This window comes from Capricornis sumatraensis, chromosome 8, assembly GCF_032405125.1.
Source record: "Capricornis sumatraensis isolate serow.1 chromosome 8, serow.2, whole genome shotgun sequence".
In the NCBI taxonomy this organism is placed as follows: Eukaryota; Metazoa; Chordata; class Mammalia; order Artiodactyla; family Bovidae; genus Capricornis; species Capricornis sumatraensis.
Genome location: NC_091076.1, coordinates 103,052,238 through 103,069,481, shown reverse-complemented (window position 1 = coordinate 103,069,481; position 17,244 = coordinate 103,052,238). Strand labels below are relative to the sequence as shown.

General features: G+C 53.6%; 1 protein-coding gene across 2 annotated transcripts in view; it reads right to left on the bottom strand.

The window, feature by feature from the left end:
• Positions 1-718: 718 nt before the first annotated feature.
• USP36 (ubiquitin specific peptidase 36) overlaps positions 719-17,244 on the bottom strand; it is a 32,370-nt gene continuing 15,844 nt past the window's right edge. For both annotated transcript variants that reach the window (XM_068979133.1, XM_068979134.1), the window contains 12 exons: positions 16,558-16,669; positions 14,290-14,430; positions 13,392-13,492; positions 12,391-12,529; positions 9,405-10,043; positions 8,712-8,842; positions 6,309-6,899; positions 5,708-5,901; positions 4,053-4,154; positions 3,308-3,423; positions 2,847-2,994; positions 719-2,646 (listed from right to left, as the gene is read on the bottom strand). In XM_068979133.1, the coding sequence (XP_068835234.1) occupies positions 2,863-2,994; positions 3,308-3,423; positions 4,053-4,154; positions 5,708-5,901; positions 6,309-6,899; positions 8,712-8,842; positions 9,405-10,043; positions 12,391-12,529; positions 13,392-13,492; positions 14,290-14,430; positions 16,558-16,669 (2,398 nt within the window). In that variant the 3' untranslated portion in view covers positions 719-2,646; positions 2,847-2,862. The remainder of the gene's footprint in view (positions 2,647-2,846; positions 2,995-3,307; positions 3,424-4,052; positions 4,155-5,707; positions 5,902-6,308; positions 6,900-8,711; positions 8,843-9,404; positions 10,044-12,390; positions 12,530-13,391; positions 13,493-14,289; positions 14,431-16,557; positions 16,670-17,244) is intronic.

Sequence of the window (17,244 nt, the reverse complement as noted above, 5' to 3'; positions counted from 1 at the left end):
ACGTGGCTGAGGCAGCAGCTGGGCACATCCACTAAGGCCAAGACTGAACGTGACCTGACTACATCATGGTACCCGGGCCAGGCTGGGAGCGGGGGCTGTGTCCCCAAACTGGAGGCCTGCGCTGCCCTTGACAGCTGTCAGAAAAACTCAGTTTGGTAAAACCTATGATGTCTCCCTCATCTTTACCTGCAGAAATCCAAATATTTGGTTGCAAAAATTTTCAAACAACAGACCTCAGTGGAATGATACTGTTTCCATTTTCAATCTGATGCTCATTGAAAATCAACCACAAAGCTCAGGGAGCCACTTCAAAGGATTCTTGCCTTCTTAAATTCGGCTAAGTGTATGTAGGACATTAAGACATTTAGATAAACCTCTTTATTCCTAATTAAATAGGAATGTGCTCTAAGCTTTCGTGCACAGACTGCCCAAAGTGCCTGGCTCCCACTCATAGACGGGTGACAGAAAGCACCCAAGGCTGACCTCACATATGAACGGGGCCAGCAGGCTGAAGTACGGGGTGGGGGAAAACCTTTTAAAAGCCAAAGGGAAAAGACACAGGCAGGTCTCACAAAAACTCGTTATTTTATTGCACTGAGATCTTGGTAACATCTGTGGCCCTCTCGGTTCCTGGCTATGAGCTGCGGGCTCACCACACACATAGGGCCTTGGTGTAACCAGGGCCCCCAGCAGAGAGGCAGGGAGCGAGAGGACCGGGACCACCAGGAGAGGTGCCCCCTTCACAAACATAAAGTTAAATTAAACCCACGTTCTCAGTCAACAAGTGTCATCCTAAAAGCTTCAGTTCTTTTCCTTGATGTGTACGCACCCAGGATCTGGGCTCACATTCTGGGCCACTCCTTTCCCTCTCAGTTTGGCTGATGCTTCTCCTTGAGAGGGGAGGACTCGCCTACCTAACAGTGATAATCGCTGTGGAGTCAGGCCAGTGCTCATCACTGCCTGGGAGAAAACGGATGATATGTTTTCCTCAGAAAAAGGCGTTTTAATTATATAGTGGAGAAAGGAAGAGACTGATTTGGAGAAGAGGGAGAGAAACAAAAGGAGATAAATTTTGTGCAAGCAGACAACAGATTTTTCTTTTTCCAACAAAACATGACAAGAATATGGTCAGGGAAACAGTTCACACAGGAATGAATGCTGACATCTTGAGATGGGGAGAAGAAAATCCTGCCCATGGAGGCACCTGCCTTCCCTCCTGACATGACAAATGACAAAGTCACAGGGCACTGGGGCGGGCCCCTTAGTTCTGAGCAGGCGTGGCTGACATGCAGGAGTCAGGCCTCCAGAAAAAGGCTCCCTGGCCAGTCCAGGCAGAGCTTGGTTCCCATCTGCTGGGGCCAGAGCAGCCCCAGCTCAGGCCATGGGGTATTATCCTCCCCACCTTTTAAGAGAGAAATACAAAACCAGGAAAAACAAAAACCACAACCCACATGAAAAAATTAATGTATCTCCCCGTATAAAAAATGTTTAACGCTTTTTTGATACCACCTAGGTCCCCCAGGTCCCAGAACAAAGGGCAAAGCTCAGTGAGGAAGAAAGCAGGGGCTGGACGAGTGCACTGGGGGTCAGGCCGAGACCCCTTGGAGCGCAGGACCACGCCAGACATTGAGCCACACCCACAGGAAGTGATCCCAAGAGGAGAGGAAGTGATCCCAAGAGGACATGTGCTAAGGGATAATCTTCAGGCTTAACTTCTGTACCTGTTACCAATGGGACACTAGTCTTTTTTCTGGACAGTATCAGCTCACTGAGGATTTCCCGTATTTATTAAATTACAAGTTCGCAGGCACAGCTTGAGCGGGATAAAAAAAGGGATAGTGATCATCTCCAGTTACACAATCATCTTCAATTCAAAAGCACTCACGAAACTGAGCAAACGAAGCCGGTATCTGCATATTAGGGAGAGGAGACGTATTGCTAATGGAAGCCACAGGCCTGGTCAAAAATAAACGTTTTATATCAAGTAGTAAAATAAAAGGAGGAATCTACCCCAAGAACACCACTTCGGTAAGGACCCCGGGGTTACTGCAGCTGCAAGGGCTGGGGGCAGGAGCGGGGAGGTCCAGCAAAGCCACCTCGGAGCCCCAGCCCACCCCACCTCGGCTGTCCGCTCTCCAGAGGGGGTCTAGAGTTTCTTGAGATGGAGAGATGCACTGCCCCCCGCCCCTGCCACCCAACTCCAAAAGAAGCGAGAGGCTGCAGCGTGGGGCCAGCCTGGGGCGCTAACTTTCCGAGGGTGGGCTGGTAAGGCATACAGAGCCCCCGTGGGAAGAAGTGGGAGCCGCACGGTCTGTGGAGAAGGGCAACCAGCTGCACGCTGTCACCTCCGGAGCTCGAGGTCACCCTGGAAGGCTGAGCCGCGACCTCCCTGGCCTCCCCTGCGGGCAGGCTGGACACTGCTGGCCAGCACCCAGGGGCGCTGGCCCTGCCCCGCTTCCCAGTCACCGTGCCTCCCCTGCTCCACGTGCCACCACGCGGCCTGTCACAGTGCACGTCGTGTTCACCGGGGCAGAAGCCCAGGGCCTCTGCGGGCCGTCCCCCCACCGACAGGCCAGCGAGTCCACAGCAAGCGGCTCTTCAGTCCAGACAGACCATCCGTGGGGAGGGATGCCGTGTCTCTGGAGGCTGTGGGGGCAGAGAATGTGGTTCTTGATGGAGAGAGACGAGACCCTGAGGGTCCCACCGCCATCCCTGAAGTGTGTGTCCCCCACAGGCCTGACACGTGACAGAGAGGGAGCCCAGGTACAGAGCACACACACCACACTCCACACACGCACGTACACGCGCCCCACCCCCGCCGCCAACATGCACACAAACGGACCTACCTTGACGGCAGCACATTCAGCGGCGATAGCTCAGACTGGAAGCCTTAGCTGGATGAGTCACAGACCAAAAATTCCGTCTACTCTGAAGTTTCTGGAAGGCGTTGAAGTTTCTTTTCTTCTCTCTCTTGAATTTTTTCAATTTCTTCTCCTATGTCAAGAATCACAGCGTCACAATTCCCACAAAGGCCTCCCCCAGGTCCTGGTGGCTCCTTCCGAGTGCTTACTGCATGCCAGCTCGAGTCTCAACGTGTGACCTGAACAGATTTGTCCTCCACGTGGCCCTCGGGAGGTGTCCCCACGACCCCAACTTCACTGACGGCGGAGCACGAGCAACTGGGGGACGGAGACCCTGCACCCGGCCACGTGGCTCCCAGGCAGCCAGGCTCCAGCCTCGCCCTCGGCCACTTCAAACCGCCCCGAAAACCCAAGTCCCCCCTGCCAGGCGCCACCACGCATCACACCTTCCCTCGGTCGAACTCTTCGTCCCAGTCGTCAATGACCCTGGCCGTGCGAGCCAGCCTGCTGTCCTGAACGGCGTCCTGACTCACGGCCGACACCTCGCCGTCCCACGTCAAAACTGCAAGGCAGACATGTGCGTCAGGACCTGGGTGGGCTCCCAGCTGCCCTGGCGACTTACTTCAAGAGTGAAGTTTATATACGAGGCTGCTCTGCTCCTAATGATTCACCATTTCTGAGTGTTGCCTTCTGGTGAAAATGGACACACAGAAGGAAGAGGAAGAGGGACAGTGTGGTCTCTGGTTTGCAGGACAGTCAATGATTCTGTCACACGAGCAAACACTGTTAGCTCTACCACCAAGCCTCAAAGTTTAGTTTTTACAAACCCCTGCTCTCATTTGAGAGACAAAGGCCTCGTGTTCTCCAAGTCCAAATTAGAAAAATAATGTTCTAAATGAGAACATACAGCACGCGAGCCGACGAGCCTTTCCGTCCACAGCCACCCCCGCCCCGAGACACGCACTCGCCCTCTCCCCGCTCCCAGACCCCAGGGGGAAGCTGCTCTGGATTCTTCCACAGACTAAACCCAACTGCAGGGTTCTTGACCTGCATGCAATGGCTTCCTTTCCTGTCTTCAGAGCCAAGCGATCTCTGTGCACAAGGCTCAACATAGCAGGCCCGCTTCAGGCCTCTTTATCTGCTATGTAAGCCAATCGCAGAAAAACAGAAGTCAGGTCTCAAAAACAGTACCTTTTCTCCCATAAGCTTTATCAGATGAATATTTGAGCAATTCTTGGACCACATCGGATTCTCTCTCTCTGTCCCAAGATGCAAGTGGAGCCGGTCCCAGCCCTGCATTCAGAGGAACAATTTACATACATTTAAATCACCGAGAAAATGATCACACACCTTTTATTTACAACAGCACTGCAAAACTTACTAATCACAAATTACTGAAAGAATGTGTAAAAGCGAGCTCTTTCTGCCTGCCTGCGGCAAGAGAGTTAATGATTTCTCTTCCTCGCCTGTAGGGAACTGGCAGAAACATGGAGCGGAGGGAACTGGAGGGACGAGGCACCTCTCTCCACCGCCACCACCGCCACCGCAGCTTGGTGGGGCAGCTCCCGTCTGCCAGCCCTGTCCTCAGAGAGCCTGGCCAGCAAGAAAGGACATCTGCACAGACAGTACTGACTGCCCCTCACCATGGCTCTAGAGATGACATCTGAGCTGGCCTTGGCCTCTTCCCTGCCCCTCAACCAACTCCAACCGCCTGAACGGACTCGCCGTCCTGAACACAAGCCTCACCTCGTCTCTCCGGGCCTCCAACTTGGCAGTGACCTTGTGTCCTTCAGGCTCAGTGCTCTGAGCAGGAGAGCGTCCACTGTCCACCCCCAGGCTGTTCCCACCTGCCCCACTGGCTGCTCCTCAGCACAGCTTGGGCCTGGTGGTAACGCAGAGCCATGGCCAACTGTAGCTCTAGCCAATTCTGAGCCACCAACGCCCGTCCCAATTTTGGGACTGTGAGCGGGCACGCGGGGCACTGGGTCTCCCTGCAGCCCCGGCACTCCCGGCTTGGCCAGTGGGCTCACAAAGCCATGTAGTGGTCTGGTGGCAGCCACTCTCTGCCGCCTTTTCTCCAATTATGCTTTGGCCGCCTGCCGCAGCCAGTCCTCACTGCCTAGCAGTTAGTGCTTTGAAATGGAATTATCAAAACTCCATGTTCATTCATGGCTGCATTTCTCGGGAGTCCAATACAAACTCCAGGTCAATCCCCAGAGACCAGTGTGCCCCCAAAGAACTAACACAACAGCTGATGCCCTGAGATCTGGGCCCCTTCCGGAGGAGCTGAGGACCTTCTCCTCCCTCGTGTAACAGACACACTCCACCAGGAGAGCCCAGTGAGTCCCACTAGCCAGAAAGACAGAGAGAAGACAAAACATGAATGAGCTGCTTGGTGGGGTGCTCAACTTGGTCGGGGGGTGGGGGGTGGTCAGCCTAGGCAGACCCACAGCACACGGAGCCCCAAATGCAAGAGGCCGCATGAGCGTCAGACAGGCTCACAACTGAGAGAGGCAGAGGGAAGTGAGCTTCCGAACTCAATGCTCCAGGTTCAAGTGGCAAAGGACACCACCAGGCTGGGCAGCCCAGGAGTCACTCCAGTGGGAAGGTCCAGAAGGGAAAAGCCCTGAATCAGAAGAAACGCTGGGCTCACAGAACATGCTGACGTTTACATGTGTTCCGTTCTCCTGTGGGGTAGATCCGGCTGAACGATCAGCCACGTGAGGAGGCCCAGTGGGCAGACGGCTCACACCAGGACAGAGGGCTCCCCAGTGAACCGCACCTGCCTCTGGACACACACGGCAGGCTGGCTCCTACCCTAAGCGCCCTCCCCACCCCATGCACACCTGTGGGGCCCCTGGGAGCCTGGCCATTCACAGCTGGCAGGGGCCTGCGCCCCGGGACAGCGGGGCCCCTCTGGCCCTCGGGCTCCTTCTCTTCTACTTCTTGTCGTGGCTCTTGCTTCTTTTTTTTCTTTTTCTTTTTCCTCGGTGATGTTGCAACGGTCTCTGCCTGGACAATGTCCGAGGGTGCGCAGCTCCTGGGAAGTCAGAGTAGACAGTCAGCTCCGAGCAAACCGAAGCCCAGACACCTCGAGCACGCTGCTGGTTTGTGCCCAGCCCTGCAGAAGAGCCCCGGGAGACACCACCCAAACCCGACCAGGACAGAGCCACAGCCCAGGAAAGCACATGAGCGCATTTTTAATCCTCACTGAGGCAAGTCCTACAAACTGGACAATAGGACCCCAGTCCAGGCCAGCCCGGGTCACGTGACCTCCCAGCACACATGGTACTGGCCAGATCCAGGACATGCCTCCACTCGCCAAACCCCGGGACAACATGGTCACATCCCAGAGGTCCAGGCGCCTGTATTTCCAGACCGCACCCACCCGGAGCAGACTGTGTGTGAGTGAGTGGAGGTGCAGGGCCCCTGGCTCCTCGCTCTCACCCATGCCAAGGTGGGTCCCCGGGTAGGCAGTCTTCTCCGTCACAGCTCTCTGGTCCCTTTCTCCTCCTCTTCCTGCTGCTCACGTGGGGGCCATTGGTCATGCATCTCATGGGCCAGCTGTTCTCCAGGCGCTGGCCACTCTCCGGCTGCTGTCTGCCCTCTTCCTCCGATCTGTCTGCCAGTGGCTCCGCCTGGCCCTCCTTCCTGCGTCCAGAGCTCCAGGGCAGCCCCGGTGTCCGCTCGTCCTGTGAGGGGGTGGCATCCACGTCCCCCGTGTGCTTCCTCTTCCTCTTCCTCCTCTTCCCGGGTGGGGCTGCCAAGGCCGTGTAGGTCTCCGAGACACAGTCCCCCCCTTTCACGCGAGTCTTCTTCCTCTTTTTACCAAGGCTCTGGGGGGGCTCGCTGGCCTCTGGCAGCTGGTATGGGGGGGCCCGGAAGGCCCCATTGACCTGAGGCAGGGGTGCAGAGGTGGGCGAGCAGCTCTGTGGGTCTGAAGTCCCGAGAAGTTGGGGGCTGCTGGACAGTGATGGGGGACAGGGGCCGAAGAGGGGCTTCAGATGGCTGGAGGGTCTGGGAGCAGGTGAGACAGTCCTGTAGGGAGAGGTGGGCAGTTAGGACAGCCTGAGTTCTCCTGCCCTGCCTCCCTCGGCCCCTTCCCTCTCAAGAAAGGATTTTCAATGATTTCCCCCTGTAAACCTCAGATATGTACGTTTCAGAGAAGTTAGAAAACACAGGCTAACAAGCAAATTTAAACCTCAAGATCAAAGTCCATAAAAATCACTACATATCTCAGTTTCCTGTCACCAGGGAGTCCAAGGTACTTTTACAAACTCCAGTGCTTTAAACTTTCCATACAAATGTGTTCAGAGGAAAGCAAGCAATAAATGTCCAGCCTCCACAAGCATCACGTGTCTGAGCACAGGCAGCCGAGTCTTACAAGAAAGGCAGATATAAGACTATCTATCTTTTGCTATTACCTTCCTAGGATTTTCCTCTGAAACCTGGGGTTTATGAAGATCAGGGAGACAGACTTTCCAGCCAGCTATACACCAAGACAAGCAAGGGGCAGGACTGGAGAGGCAAGACTCTTGGCTCTCCTTCCTGTCAAATGTGTGTATCGCTAACTTGTGTGTCTGTGTGTGTTTAGTGGCTAAGTCACGTCCGACTCTTCTGCGATCCCATGGACTGTAGCCCGCCAGATTCCTCTGTCCATGGGGTTTCCCAGGCCAGCATACTGGAGTGGACTGGCACTTCCTTCTCCAGGGGATCTTCCTGACCCAGGGATCAAACCCAGGTCCCCTATAGGCAGGCCGACTCTTCACCGCTGAGCCATCTGGGAAACCCTTCTGTCAACTATGCACACACCCATGGAAAAGTCAGTTTTCCACCCTGAGCCACAATTTTCTCATCTGTGAATGAATGACAATAATGCCCACCTCCAAAGGTTATTAATTAAACAGAACTGTCTCTTCGCTGTCTAAATCAGAACAAACTCTGATGGTCACACAAATTGCATTACTATGTCACGTTACTCTGCATTTTTTGGAATAAAAAAAAAAGTTGTACATCAAAGAAAGACAAAAAAAAATACCAAATATATGTTGTGAACATTTAAGGACTTTCCAAGTGCAAAACCCCTGTGCCAGCAGTGAGAGTAGGAGGAGGGGGGCTGGGGGAAGGGAACAGCAGGCCCCCGAGTGCAGGGCCTTGAATGAGTGGGGCAGGGAGGGCATGATGGTGCCAGGTAAATGCTGAACCCATCCAAACCACCTCATGGCTTTGCCTCGTCTTCCTTCTTTCCTCTCTCCTTCCACAGCTGTCAAAGGCCTTAAGAGTCTCTCACTCCTCAGACAGCCATTTATCAGTAACTCTGGGCCTTCTGCCCTTGACATCTGAAGGGACTCAAGCGTCCCTGTGCAGAGCGGGCTGGGAGGCGACAGCACAGGCCTCTGGAGGGGCATCTACCCAGGATGCTGAAAAGCCCCAGGGAGCCACGTCTGCTGCAGTGGCCCCTGGAGCCCACTGGGAATGCCCTGAGGGCCAGGGCAACAGACCCCACCTTGCCCCAAGATAAGCCCCAGAGCGCTGCTAGGAGATACAACCTGCTCAGGACTCGGAGCTCACACGGCGTCTGTCCAAACACCCACCACCCCTGCAACCCCGGCCTTCCACTTTGGGGTCCTGTCTCGGTGCTGGGGATCCCTAGGCAGATCAGTTCACAGCACACCCATCACCAAGAGCACGTAGCAGACAGATGGGAGATGAAGACAGAGTCAAAAAAGGCCAGGACCGCAGACACCAAGCTGCCTGTGCCCCGCAGAAGCCCCTCGGGCAGGAGGAGAGAGGGGACACCGGGCAGACCTCTGCGCTGGCCCCACGGGGAGGGGCGGCTGCCCTGCTTACCGCATCGCATGGACAGGCCAGGGGGTGGCGACGACGGGGTGAGTGGGTTTCCGGGGGTAGGTGAGGTCGGAGGATGGAGAGAGGGCAGGTGGACGGAGGTCATTGCCGGTTGCCCTCCGCAGGGTGCTGGCCTGCAGTTATTGACATAAATAAAAACTTGGTGGTCTAAAAAAGGTTGCCGTGAGTGAGGAAGAAAATAAAAATAAAATTTAAAAAAAAGAAAAGAAAAGAAAACAAAAAAGAGCCCAGAAGGGAGGATGAGAGGACAGAAGGAGAACAAAAAAAGGGAGCGTGAGGGGTGGGGGGGCATGATAGAAGAAGAATCAGAAGTGTTTTTGGTTAGAAACAAAAAGGAAAAAAGGAAGGAAGTTTAAACAAAAACTTCAGTACAATTACATCACAGCGAGTCAGGCTGCACACAGAGATGCCGGCCAGCCTGTGTCCCCCGTGCTGAGCTCCCGGCCTGGGCCCATCCCTGAGGCTCCCTTAGGACGTCTGTCCACAGAGATGGAGGCCCATCGGCCCCCAGCCTCATCTGATCACACTGCTGCTGCCCTGGCCTGGGCCAGGACAACCCTCCAATGCTGGGGGATGCCCTCAGCCGTTGTCCCACCGCCCTCCCCAAAGCTAAGAGCAACCCCACTTCCTGGCTCCTGCCAACACCCTTCGGGGTCAAGCTGCCCACACACTCACCTTCTTGGCAGAGAGGGCCAGCTTTTTGGCCGGAGGAGGAGACATGGCGTTGGCCGGCTCAGGGCTGGCGCCGCTCAGGATGGGGCACTTGGCCTTCTCCGGCTCGGCGTCCTGTTGGGCCGGCAGCACCTTGGTGGGGCCGGCAGTGGCGGAGTGGGTTCCCTGAGAATCTCCGAGGCGGGTGGCTCCGCTCCGGGGGGCCTGGGGGGGCCTGCTGGTGGGGTGCTCGGGGCTGGAGCCCCCCCTCTCAGGGGTGGGGCCCTCATCGCCCGCCTGGGGCCCAAGCCCGTTGGGGGTCCCCGCAGCTGGGGCCCGGAGTGAGGTAGAGACAGAGGCCCGACCGTCCCAGGAGCCTGGCCTGCGACCCTCATTCCTGCTGCCTCCTGGTGCGCTGGCGCTGGGCGGAGGGGAGAAGTGCTGTAGGGAGGCCGGTTTCTTGACTTTCTTTCCAGGCTCATCCAGAATGGCTGGCGCATGCGTAGGTGTTTTGCAGACTTTGGGGGAAGGGGACCCCAGGGGGGGCTTGGGAGGAGCATATCCATTCGGAGACTTCAGGCCCGACACAGAGCCGTTCCTGGCAATGGGCACTCCAAGTTCTTCCGGGGTCTGCGGCTTCTTCACTGTCACAGGGTCTGGTCTCTAAGAGAGGAGCAAAGCAGAGGATGTGGTCAAAGCCAGAGGGAGCAGGGCCGGCTCCTACGAGGAGGCAGCAGGAGGGAGCTCTGGAGGAACCACTCCAAATTACTGACATGGGCATATGATACAGACGTCGCTGCTTCTTTTCAGCAATTCCCGAGTTCGGCACAGATGAGTGCATCTCCATAAGCATCCCAACTATGAAAGCAGGATGTTTTCATTAGGATTTGAGAAATACAAAAACAGTATAAAGGGAAAAAATTTACCAAGTGCCATCACCTAAGCCTAACCCTTGACTGATATGCTAGTGCCCTCCCCGTGGGCTTCTCTGCCGACACGGGGCGCCTCAGTTTCAACCATGTGCCCCATCACTTAAATACTCAGGCCCTCAACAATGGTCTTAACATTTGACTAGCAGACAGCTCGGAGAAGGCGATGGCAACCCACTCCAGTACTCTTGCCTGGAGAATCCCATGGATGGAGGAGCCTGGTGGGCTGCAGTCCATGGGGTCGCTAAGAGTCGGACACGACTGAGTGACTTCACTTTCACTTTCCACTTTCACGCACTGGAGAAGGAAATGGCAACCCACTCCAGTGTTCTAGCCTAGAGAATCCCAGGGACAGGGGAGTCTGGTGGGCTGCCGTCTATGGGGTCGCACAGAGTCAGACACGACTGAAGCGACTTAGCAGCAGCAGACAGCTCACTGTGTGAAGAGCTTATAAACTAGACTGGCTCCAGGTAGCCCTGAAACGACCAGCTGGGTGCTAAATGCCCATCCTTCTCTGTAGCACCATTACACCCGGGTCTATACCACCCACACCCTGAAACGCTCCCCAAGGCCTGCACCGGGGCTACTCACCGTGACCGGTCACCTCCCCCTCCCAATAGGTCAAGGTCCTATGGTTAGTAACTACTTGTCGATGAAAAATCAAAAAACTGAATCTTCTCCTGTATTTAGTACTCCATACTCACTTTTTTAGAAATAGAGTGACTAGACTATTAATATTTTCATAAGTTAGGATGCATATTGCCACACTGAATTTACTATCCTCTTACCAGCAATGAGGTTTTCCCAGGAAGTTTGCTAAAGTGATACTACTTTGAATCATTAAGCACCCATATCCTCTGCACAGGCCACAGAGTGACTTGAAGTCACTGGGGTCATTATCTCTTTATTAATTTTCCTCCTAAAGGGAACACACCTTCCCACTGTGCTGCTCAACCTGTTCAACTGTCGAGCGTTTAAGTACCTGGGACCATACAATGTTATTTAAAGTAAAATGACTTCTGGGCAACTGCAATGTATTTGGGAAAGTTGCTTTCGTAATGAAAACACACACTGTCAGTGGAGTAGCCTTGCTAACCCAGCCTAACCCAGGGTTACCCATGCTCACCCTCAGGCACCCCTGCGCCCCTCGCTGTTCCTCTGAGCTGTGACTGAGGCTTTCCTGCTCTGGCCAGAGTGACCATCACCCCTGCAAATGGGTCATAGCTCATCACTGCTGTGTCAATTCTAATGCTTCTATTTCAGCTTCTGTTTTCTTCAACGTTGGTGGGGAAACAGATTTTTGTAAAAGACTAAAAACCCTGCAGGCTGTGGAGGCCGTTGACAGTCTGAGTTTGATTTGATCTTCAGACTGGGATCACAGAAGCAGTCAATAGAAATGGTTGTTCTAGCTTTGAATTACGAATTATGTTGTAATAAAGGAAATTGCTATTTATCTTGGTAATAAAACTGAGTTTAACTTTTTCTTAGTAGGAAATTTCCCATACATACAAAAGAGCCTTCAAGGGATATTCCTTAACTTACCACATTAAGTTTCTGGCTCTCTCTCCCTGCATATGCATATCAACATAGGCATATGTACATATATATTTTTCTAACCATCTGAATGAATTTTAGACAAGACGTCCTTTTACCTCCATATACAGCAAGTATTCCTCAAAAGAAAGGATGTTCTCTTAACACAACCACAGTAAAACTGCGACAGTTATACCCTGGTACAATCTACTCACATTTTCAGTATTAAAGTGTGGGGATGAAGTATTTTTTCCCAGGTGCTCAAGGTGTGCTTGGGGGACCTGTCATTGCACTTGTGTAAGGCATGGGAGCTAAGTCTTGGTCTGCGGAGTCGCGTTTTCTATTCACTGCTCCCTCTTCCTCACCAGCATCAGCCCTGCAACCCGCTTCAGAAAGAACACGGAACACGGCAGGACCGCCGTCTGCGCTCTCCTTCAGCTGGGCTAAGCCCCCTGGTGTGCAGAGGTGAGGGGCGGTGCTCCATGATACCCCAAGAGGCACAGGCGGCAAGAACAGCAGGGTTTACATCGATCCTCTTAAACAAGTACCTTTCCGGTCATTGGAGAGGCCGTGGTCCCGTTGCTGACATTCTTCCGGACATGATCCGGAACCACGCTGGGGCGGCTGGAAAGGGAGGAGGCCATCCTGGAGATGGAGCCCTCGGGACTCTTCTTAGAGCCTGGAATCCTGTCAAAGGGACAGAAGGAGGCAGGGACTGCCTTACTGAAGCTGCAGAGGTTTGACCCAAAGTGAGCGAGAGAAGGAATCAGAATGTCAAAGTCAAGGTTACAATTTCATGGGGGGGGCAAGTAGGGAGTTCCCTGGCAGCCCAGTGGTTAAGATTCCAGGCTTTCACAGCCATGGCCTGGGTTCAATCCCTGGTCTGGGAACTGAGTCCCTCAGGCCAAGTGGCACGGCCCCCCCAAAAAATGGTGGGGACCGAGCAAAGGCAGACCACGAGAACTTACTACATGGCTCTGGATTCCGCTCAATATGAGCAGAGAGCAAATTACACGAGAGCGCCTCCAAAACCAGACTCTCAGTTTATCAACTGAGAGTCCCGAAGCAGCAGAACGTCGCCCTTCGCCTCGTGCTGATCCTCCAGGTGGTGACCATCAGTCCCGGGAAGTGCCTCCTGAGGCCTCCACCCTCTGACAGCCCACTTCCCTGCCCACCACGACCACTCCCCCAGAAGAGGACGGGGTGGGACGAGCCAATAACCAGATGGAACGCAGCTATTCGAGGGCAATAACGTAAAATGCCAGACGGCCTTCCCATTTACGGGCCGAGTCACCTCCATGTGGGGCAGATGGACCGCGCTCAGTCTGACCTTCCCTCGGGCTCTGGCTCTGACTCAGCAGCCAGGCGGACGTGGGCTAAGCGTCCTTCCTGGTGGCTGTGCTCTATTATCCCTAACCGGCCGGAGACAGCTCTTCTGTCCTTCAGATTTCTCAGTTACTTTCACGCAGGAAAAGGCCAGGGAGGCCCGTCAGGGCGAGAGTGGAGGTGCGGGCTCTGGGGGACGGGGGGGTGGTGGGGAGTCAGTCACCGCAGGTAGAAGAGGACGTAGGCCTGCTGGTTCAGAACCACCTTGATGTTGCTGGCGTGGACCGAGGAGTCATTCATTTGGTACCACTGTCCGTTGCTTGCCTGAAGCAGCAGAGGGTGAGGATGAAAACCGAATGGTCAACACTTCTGTGATCCTTACTTTTAACAAGGGAAGGAACAGACCTTTTAACTGCCACATATATCCCAGTTTGAGTTAGCAAATGTTGCTGTTCAGTCGCTTAGTCGTGCCTGACTCTTGGTGACCCCACGGACTGCAGCACGCCAGGCTTCCCTGTCCGTCACTGTTTCCCAGAGTTTGTTTAAACTTATGTCCATAAAGTCGGTGATGCTACCCAACCAACTCATCCTCTGTCGCCCTATTCTCCTCCTGCCCTTAATCTTTCCCAGTATCAAGGTCTTTTCCAAGGATTTCACACGAAAATACCAAATAGCTAACTGAATATGCCCCCCCCTAAGCATGCTGCAGCCCCCCCTCTTCCTTCCTGGCACCCCCAAAGATGCAAGCTTTCCCTCCTGAAGGCTCTTTTGGAAGGTATGCTTGGCACAGCCTCTCCCACCAACATCTGGCCTTCTGAGACTTCTTCAGGGGTCTAAGAACAGGGTACCGAAAGCAGCCCCCCTGCGTCTCACTGCAAGGCCTTCAAAAGTGGGACCAATCCGAGTGGGACAGGTCAGAAGGATGCCTTTGTGCTCCATGAAGCAGCAGCAATAGGACCTGGACATAACCACAAAACAGGGCCAGTTCCCAGAGTATAATGAGGGCCCACCTGGAGTTGTGCAAATAGGCACCGCCAACCTGCCTCTCCTCACCCCCCAGCCAGGAGGCAGCGCACATACCACCCCCGCCGCAGCCAGACGCCGACACCAGAGCCACTGACCTTCACATAGCAGTAATAGTGCCCGGCGTGGCAGCTGTAGCCCGAGTGGACGAGGACAGCGTACAGCCCGTACATGACAGGCTCGCCACTGCTCTGGGACATGTACGGGCGGATGTTCAAGAACTCTGGGTAGCCCACATCCTGTTTGAAGAGCCAAGGAGCAGGAAATTACAATTCATCAGTGACAGTAAGGGTCAACCTCCCAATCAGTGAGTCTTGAACTATGTGGGGTGACAGGCACGCAAGGCTGAGGCAGAAGCCTCCCCTGGTCAGTGATTTAAAAAGAAAACACATCCTTTTTAAGGGAGTTTCTCTGAGAAACTCTTATTGTCCTGTCAAGCGATTTACGGTCCCCTGTCTTGGCCGTACGCCCAGACTGGCTCTCTTGCCACCTGGGTCCCACGTGCAGGAGAAGGGCTGTTCGTTCTCCCTCCCGCCCCCAAGCAGAAGACTTTGAGGGGAGGGCAGGGCACAGGGCAGGGACGCAGGGCTTCAGAAAAACAGGCTGACCCCAAATGGGCAATTGCAACAGCAGGCTAAAATTTTAATGGATCAGAACAAAGGTCATGCCAAAGTTTATTTCAGGAATGAACAATCTTTCATAAGCAAATACTATCAAAAGTGAGCCTTGAACGACAAGGGTATAATGCACTGCAATTACTGCCTGTGCTCATACAGACTTTTTTAAAAAAATGAGGCACAATTTATGTGGAGTGAAACACATAGCTCTTTGAGGAGTTTACAGTTTGCTGAGTTCTGACCTGTCTCCACTGATGGTAACCCATGCTCCATTCTAGAGACAGACACAGATCCAGAAAGTCCTTTCTCTCCAGTGAATGCCCCCATCCTGCCTGTTCCAAGCCCATGGCCAGTGGCTACTGCTGCCTGCTCCTGGGATTCGTACAGTCGGTACCTGTTTGGGTTTGGCTTCTTTAGATCAACAGAATGTCATGCTATTCATCAACATGTCTTTTCTCATCTATTGACCAGCTCAGAAATCTTAAGGGCAAACACACCCAGTAGGCTCAGGAGCCCCAGTCTAGTCTTGCCAGACACAGGGCCAAAATCAAACAGACCAGTGTCTCTCAAACTGTGTTCTAACAGCAAATTGGTTCCAGGTGTTATGGTGAAACGTGACCTCATTTAGCACTGATCATCTCCCCGATTTCCTAGAGCCTCGCATGGCATAGTGCAATGTAAACACGTGAGTGTCAGCAAAATGGAGGAATGAGTGACTCCCTCAACAACTGAGTCTGGGAAATTCTTCATAATAAATTCCCCTGAGAGATTCAAAATGCAACACAGTTTAATAAAGGCTCTGAGAAGGCCTGTGATTAAAAACAACTGTTTTAGGGGCTTCCCTAGTGGGTCAGTGGTGAAGAATCTGCCTGCCAATGCAGGGGACACGGTTAAATCCCTGCTCTGGGAAGTTTCCACATGCCACGGAGCCACTAAGCCCGTGCCCCACCTACTGAGCCTGTGCTCCAGAGCCCAAGAACCCCAACTACTGAGCCCACATGCCACAGCTTGTGAAGCCTAAGAGCAGGCACTGCAATAAGTCCAAGCACCGCAAGTAAAGAGTAGCCCCTACTCCCTGGAACTAGAGAAAAGCCCGAGCAGCAGCAAGACTCAGCATAGCCAAAATACACAAACAAAATAATAAAGGAAAAGAACTATTCTAATGTCGGGGGGCGTTTCCCAAGCTCAGCTGAACACAGAACATCTTTCAGAGCACCGTGCAACAGTCCTGCAGAACAGCAGTTTGGGAAACGCTGACCTAAACAAGCCCCCTACCACCACCAGTGAGGATACTGAAGCTGAGGCCAGCGCCTTCCCCGAAATCACACAGCTGGGCTCTACCAACTGAGAACAGGTTTTCAGACCGTTATGAAACAAGGCACCGTCTACTGCACTCTGCAGAAGCTTTTCCCTCCACGCTCCACAAAGCACAGCACAGAGCTGCACCTGCTCTGGAGCAAACAGGACACAGAGATGGGAGCTAGAGTGCAGCGTTCATCACCTTGATTCTTAAGGTCATCTGGACCCTCCATTGCAGGAACGCCCCAAGCACAAGCAGAGTTTAGGGGGGAAAAAAGAAGTTCTTGAACTTGACTGCCTAACAATCGTTTGGAGATTTTTGCAGAAATGCAGGCTCCTGGGCCCTGACTTCCAGAGAGTTGAATCCACTCTCTCTGAAACAGAGCCTGGAATCTGAATTTTTTAAAAAGTGCCGACCACAAGGTCCAGGGCACTGGCTTGAGGGCTCACCTTGGTGATCTTCCCTCCACTGAAGTTGGCAAAGCGCTTGAGTGAGAGCGTCAGGACGTTGGATGTCCGGTGGATGGTGAACCGCTTGCTGGCTGGAACCTTCCTTTTGCATCTGCGAGGAAGGGGAGAGGAAGAGCTATTGGCCTGTGCTCTGAGGACTCCTGTCCTCACACAGGGTTAGCATCAGAACATCAGGACCTGCTTTTTTTTTTAAAATTTTTGTTTATTTGGCTGCATCGGGTCTTAGAGGCAGCAAGCGGGAGCTTCCGTTGTGCTGCAAGGACACTCTAGCTGTGGCGCAAAGGCTTAGCTGCTCCCAGGCATGTGGGAATCTTAGTGCCCCGAGCAGGGATGGAACCCCCGTCCCTTGCGCTGCAAGGCAGATTCTTAACCACTGGACCAGGGAAATCTCCTGAGACCTGCTCTTTAACAAGGAATCTTCTCGAATGAGAAGAAACAGTTGTGGTTGTCCCAGCTGCCGCTCACATGGCACTTCCTCTGAACCCCTAAAAATCAAGTCACATCGCTTAAGGAAAGGAGACCCAAAGCAGCACAAGGGCTAGCAAAAAGGTGGAGATTCTAACACAAAAATGAAGCACTTTTCCCACCGGGAGACTGAGTCAGATGCGTGGAAAAATAACGGGGCTAACACAGGAAAAAACAAATTCAAGCAGATGTGGCCAAGAG